This window comes from Triturus cristatus, chromosome 1_2 (assembly GCF_964204655.1).
Source record: "Triturus cristatus chromosome 1_2, aTriCri1.1, whole genome shotgun sequence".
Classification (NCBI taxonomy): Eukaryota; Metazoa; Chordata; class Amphibia; order Caudata; family Salamandridae; genus Triturus; species Triturus cristatus.
The window spans coordinates 864,909,294-864,915,293 of record NC_140580.1 but is presented as its reverse complement, the minus strand read 5'-3'; the positions used below and the strand labels follow the sequence as shown (position 1 = coordinate 864,915,293).

General features: G+C 48.4%; 1 protein-coding gene across 5 annotated transcripts in view; it reads left to right on the top strand.

Annotated features, from left to right (window-relative positions):
* The first annotated feature begins 336 nt into the window (after positions 1-336).
* The window catches only part of PRDM16 (PR/SET domain 16), a 1,086,739-nt gene continuing 1,081,075 nt past the window's right edge, over positions 337-6,000 (top strand). For 3 of the 5 annotated variants that reach the window (XM_085609172.1, XM_085609165.1, XM_085609160.1), the window contains exon 1: positions 337-555. In XM_085609172.1, the coding sequence (XP_085465298.1) occupies positions 519-555 (37 nt within the window). In that variant the 5' untranslated portion in view covers positions 337-518. The remainder of the gene's footprint in view (positions 556-6,000) is intronic. The other 2 variants (XM_085609170.1, XM_085609179.1) reach the window with 1 other exon arrangement.

Sequence of the window (6,000 nt, the reverse complement as noted above, 5' to 3'; positions counted from 1 at the left end):
TCCCATCTATGCACACGCTTACCATGCATAAATAAATATCCTGAGTGAAAGATTCATGCAAACAAGACCGAGGGTAAAGCGCAGCATCCTCCGCGCCAGACGCGCATCCTTACAGTAATCAGCATAGTCACCTTCCTGCAGAGGTGCCTCGGTCCCGACAGAGTGTCCAGTGGCTGGCCGGAGCGCGCAGGCTGTGCCGCACACATAGAGCGCCGAGTTTCTCTTAAAGGGGCAGCGCAGGGGAGAGAAACAGCACGCCGGTCTGAGATGGTGCTGAGGAGAAGGGGGAGGGGGTGGGGGAGATGAGTGTTCAGGAGAAGAGGATAGGACAGAGCGGGGAAAGTGGCGCTGATGAATACACTGGAAAGTTTTTTTGGCCCTGTCGAGGGTGTCAGATGGAAGGGCTCTGGTGCGCATGTGCGAAGGTGTCCAAACTGACAATGCTGGGGAGATGAAGATAGTGTATTAGCTGCTTCTGGGCTCGAGGAGGCGGAGAGGCATCCACACCAGCCGGCGACATGCGATCCAAGGCGCGGGCGAGGAAGCTGGCGAAAAGTAAGTCTTTCTTCTTTCCCTCTGCTTCTGCCTTTGAACCTGACCCCGGGGGGCAGCGGCTGGCCAGGGGCCCTGATCTGAGGATGTGGCGTGCAGCCCCCCCAGATCTGGCGGACCCCCAGGCAGATGATCACCGGTGCCCTGGCGGCGCCGAGAGCTGGGCACACACATGCACACGCTGCAGGCTCGGGGACGCTGCCCGCGAGCCCTGCAGAGGTTTCCTAGCTGTGTTTTTAGGGTGAGCATTTAGGGGACCCCCGGGCGCCCGGTCCGCAGCTGAGACGAGGAGAGAATGGGGAATATCTGTATAGGCGAAAGTTATTTGAAAGTTGACGGAAGGCAGGGGAACTTTTTTATTGCGCTGTTCCAAGTCTTGTGAAATAATGTTCCATGCTTTAGAAATAGTGGGCGCTCGAGCTCTGCCCATGAGAGGCAAAGGGGAGAGCGCGGAGGAAGGAACTGGAGCAGATGAGAGAGAGAGACAGACAGAGGGAGAGACAGACGAGAGACAGAGGCGAGAGAGAGGGATTCAGAAAGGAGAGGAGACACGCTGTGCGACAGGGGCAGGAGGGCAGACGGTGAGATGCAGCAGAAGGGAGAGAGAGAGGAGCGACAGAGGCGAGAGAGCGCGTCAGAAAAGAGAGAAAAGACGGGCACTGGGGCAGTGACAGGGACAAGAGAGGAGAAAACAGAGAATGAGCAGATGAGGGAGAGAGACAGGCAGCAAAGAGAGCGATAACTGAGAGAGAGAGCGAGGAAGGAGCCATAAGAGATTCAAGAGACACAGAAAAGACAGGCAAACGAGGCAGCGACATACGTGGGAAAGACAGGGAGTGACCGTGAAGCTGTGAGAAAGAAATGAGAGGAAACATTAAACAGAATAAGAGAGAGACATAAATGTAATGACAGGGAAGAGACAGCCAGTAAAGGAATGAACTTGAGTGAAGAGAGAGTAGACAGAGAAATAGACAGGCACACTGGTGGCAGTGAAGGAATGAGGTGAGGCTTTGAATAGGGGGAGGAGACAGAGGGAGACAGGCCTACTACAGCCACAGATCCGAGGCAAGGAGGGAGACATGGGCAGGGAAGAGACTGCTAGGCAGAGAGAGAGAGTGCACAGGCAGGCTGCAGGAACATAGAAGGGGGCGTGGTAGCCGCAGAGAACTGTACACAGTAAAACAGTTGAGAGGAGTGGAGTGAGATGGAAAGAGACACCCAAAATGAGAGCATAAGAGAGTGGTGGGAGAGAAGAACATATATAGACAGATCGGGTAAAAAGAGAGATGCAGGCGAAAGAAAGACATGAAGATAGAGGGCGAGTGCTCATGCAGCTTTTAGACAGAGATGCAGAGCAAGAAGACAGGGGGAGACGAGAGAAATTACAGCAGAGACACCGGAAGAAAAGAGAGAGTGGGACGAAGGAAGAGAGAGTGATACAGGGAGGAAGACTGAGAGAGGCAAGGAGGGACAGAGACAGCGCGTGAGGCAGTCTGGGGGACTGGGGCAGTGTCTGGTGTAGTAAGAGTGAGACACAGAGACAGCAACAAGAGTGAGCGTCAAATCGGAATGAGAGACACAGTCGCTGGGGACAGACATCCTGAAAATAGTATTTTTAAAAAAAATCATTTCATTCTTAAAACATGATTTTCTCAGACACATTGAACAGATGTTCGCACTCGAGAAAGTGGGATCATATCTGACTGACCCGATTCACTTTTTAGGACAATAATAACTGAAGGCTGTTTTTTTTTTTGGGGGGGGGGGTTACATTCCATTAGACGCTCCTATAACACTGTTTTTTCCTACTTGTAATCGAGGGGATTGTTTTGTTTGCGATGTTTCTTTTACCTTTCTCGCGTTCGGATCCATGGCGTGGTTGTGTTGCCGGCTAGGGGGTGCGGTTGACTTCTTGTATTTTATTGTTTTCTTTACTCGGGATGCTATTAACACACTGAACTGTACGCATGCATGGGGGTACACGTGCGTTCCTCTGTGGCTGGGTACGTGGGACGCTCCCCCCGGAAATCGAGAGCCTGTGTCTGGAAGCTTTCGGTTTCTCTTTCAGTTTGCTTGAGCGCACAGAACAGGGCCGCTTGCCTACCTACAGTTTTGTTTCACTTTTCCACTCAATATTCAGTCAGAATCTTCCTTTCTCCCAAAGTATAAATCCGTACGGAAGTGTAAGATTTTATACTAAAAAATGTCTTATTGTTTTGCCTACAATCGGTACTGGCTGGTCCGCTTTACAAGCACGTTTCTTCCCGTTACAACCCACACTCCTTGCACGGCTGCAGCATTACACCCAGGTCATCACAGGGCAGACCTTGCCCCTGGTGCGGGAAGAGGGCATCCGCTGGCAAACCAAGGAGCTCCCTCAGACCTCCGAACGCCAATTGGCTCTGAAATGAAAGGCCACTTCGCCGCACACACCGTGTACACACTGCCAGCTGCTGAAACACTGTTCATATGTGCGTTCACACTTGTAATCAAAAGCCCCGGCCAACCGCGTCATGGCCCGACCACTCACGTCCGATTCCAGGCCGAATTGTAATGCAACAAACATTGTGGGAGTTGATCGTGTGTCTTGTCCTGCAGAGAGCTTTCAGCTTTCACAAGCTAGAAAGAAACCGGGACCGAAAAAACTTTAAAGTATGTATGTGCCAGCCAGCTGTGCAAGAACTGATATTCAGGGACTCAGTCTCCTTGAACACGGTTATCATTTGAAAAACAGTAGTTTTCTTGAAAATTCAATATTTGAAAAGGGACGAGTTGCAAAAAACAGAGAATAAAAATGTTCATTTTCGAAATGCATTGCTTTTCACAACTGTTTTTCACACGACTTTTAACGTGCATACCCATGATGCAATTTAGGGTTGCATGCATGTGTGTGTGTATATATATATATATATTCATATATCTATACATATATGTTTACTTTCATGTTTATTTTCCTGCAAGCACACTCACACGCTTAGCAACCTTCATGAATGTTAATTCATCTATTTACTACGTCGAGTATGTGAAGACGCATCTCGCAGGCAACGTGAACAGTCCTAGCGTGTTCGGTAGACTTTATGGTAACCGATTTGCCATATGACCCTGAAATAGTGTGTAATTTATAACGGGCATGATTCTTTTTTTTTTGGGGGGGGGGGGGGGGGGAGTTTGTCTGCAAGAAAACGTTTATCACCCCCACGTGGTCGATGCAAAATCATGGCCCGTTGGCTTTTGAAACTTTTAATCTTGAAGGATTCGCTGGTTATAATTGTGCGAAAGCATATTTTTTTCAACACCGGCTCTTTATTCGTGAGAAACTATAATCTAAGGTTTGAAACTCAGGGAAACATAGCGTTTCTGTTTTTGTTAAAGAAAGTGCGCCATGAGAAGCCGAAAGTGACTTTGATATTTAGAGCAGGCCAAAATATTGTAGTGGGGAGAATCGTAGATCCACTTTCTGTGGATCCGCGAGTCTCCTCTGAGCGTTCGGACTATCGCGAGCGCTTTACTGGGTGAAAATTCGCCGGCCCGAATGGACGTGTGTTATTTAATATACTGCTGTAAATTGCACACAAAAAATGGAGCTGCATTCTCTGTGATGTTGGAAGTGACTTCTAATGCGCGCCTCGAGCGCTCGCAGCCCCCAACATTGATTAACATCAGGTGTTGTATATAAGGCAGGGCCCGGCAGTTTATGGGGTTTGCGAGTAGGATTTTCGGGGTCACAGTTCAGAACGGTAGCCCCCGGCTAGTGTTTCCGCACTTCCCCTGAGCATACCTTTGGAAGCAGTCGCTGCGCTGCGTGTGCCTGAGCGCGCATTTGCTTTGTTTATTTTCGTTTTTGTAGCCAGGGCCTTCATTACATTACCGTGCAAGCGTTAAATGTGTATGCGTGTGCACGTGCTCGGTGCAAATCTTTTACTGAGAGTTTAAATTGGGCTCGGATCCTGTCGAAAGGCGCTGCTCGTGTGCAGCTTTGCAGAGGCAGTGTGCCGTTGAAAGAGGCCCAGGCGTGTTGCATGAATTGCCTGTCATTTGGCATCATGGCCGAGCGGAGGCCAGGCCCTCCTGGGAACCGGTCGCATTGCTGGACTCAATCTGCTTGGGTCCACATTGGACACAACTGAAACCACAAACCGCACGGAGAGCAAACTTCAAATGCAAAGCACACGAGGGCCACACTTCAACTGCGAGCCTCGCGGGGGGAGGTAGAGAGCGACATGCAAACACTAAGCCTACGAGGGCCAAACTGCAATGGCAAACCTCACCGGTGGGAGGAGCAAACTGAAGGCACAAAGCACACCACGGACGAACAACAACCGGAAAACGCTCCAGGGGAGAAGGGCAGCAAATACAAACAAAGCAGAGGCTAAACTGCAACTGCAAACCACACAGGGGCCACACTGAAACCATAAACTGCACTGGTTACCAGGTCAAACTGCACGCCAAACACAGGTGCCAAAATAACACTTCAAACCGTAGGGAGCAGAATTCATCCACAAAATGCACAAAGGTTATATCTCAAACATAAAGCATGAAAGTGACAAATGACAACAGCCACCCTGCACGGGACGTCAAACTGCACATACAAACACAGTCCAGACTTCATCTAAAGCATGCACAGGGGCCAGACTGCAACCCCAAGATTCACATAGATTAAACTGCACCCATGCAACTGGTAATGGATACAAACCACACAACTGACGAATTGCTACTACAAGAGGACCTATACTGAATCTGCAAAACACCCATATCCAAACTGCCACTACAATTTAGACAGAGGCCAACCTGCAAACAATAATTCATGTAAGCGCCAAAGTGTAACTTCATTATGCACAAAGGGCCAAAATGCAACTGCCAACAACGCAGGGGTTAACATCCCTATCTACCGGAATAGGTGTTTTTCATGCACCATCTAGCTTAGGATGTTACTTTTTTTCTTCACAACTTTTAAATTGTATGTGTTGAATGCAAGCACTTATGTCTGCAGGCACTGTAATAATAGATATTGATTTTAGCCAGTGGCCATGCGTACATGATCAAATAACACTGAAGACACCCCACGACTATAAGGAGAGTTGTTTTCCTTTGGAAATTAATTTGTTACATACCATGGGTGAGGCACTAAAAAGTATTTTCTCATGTCAGATTTGCTGTACTGTGGCAACAAACTTGAATTTGACCTTTGCACGGTATACATGAATGTGTGAACGTGCGTTTATTAGTACAGTTTCTCTAAATACCTTATTATTGGGCCAATAGAACACAGGAACACATGATTACTGATTCAAAATGGAAAGGTAAGAGTCTGACAGTGTTAGCGTGCATGCCTCTGCATGTGCTTCCGCGTGTGTGTACAGACTCCCTTTGTTTTAAATGTATTTGTTGACATTTCCCTACTTTTTTAATTGCACTTTCTTACTCCTGAAAAGACACCTCTGTAGTCCC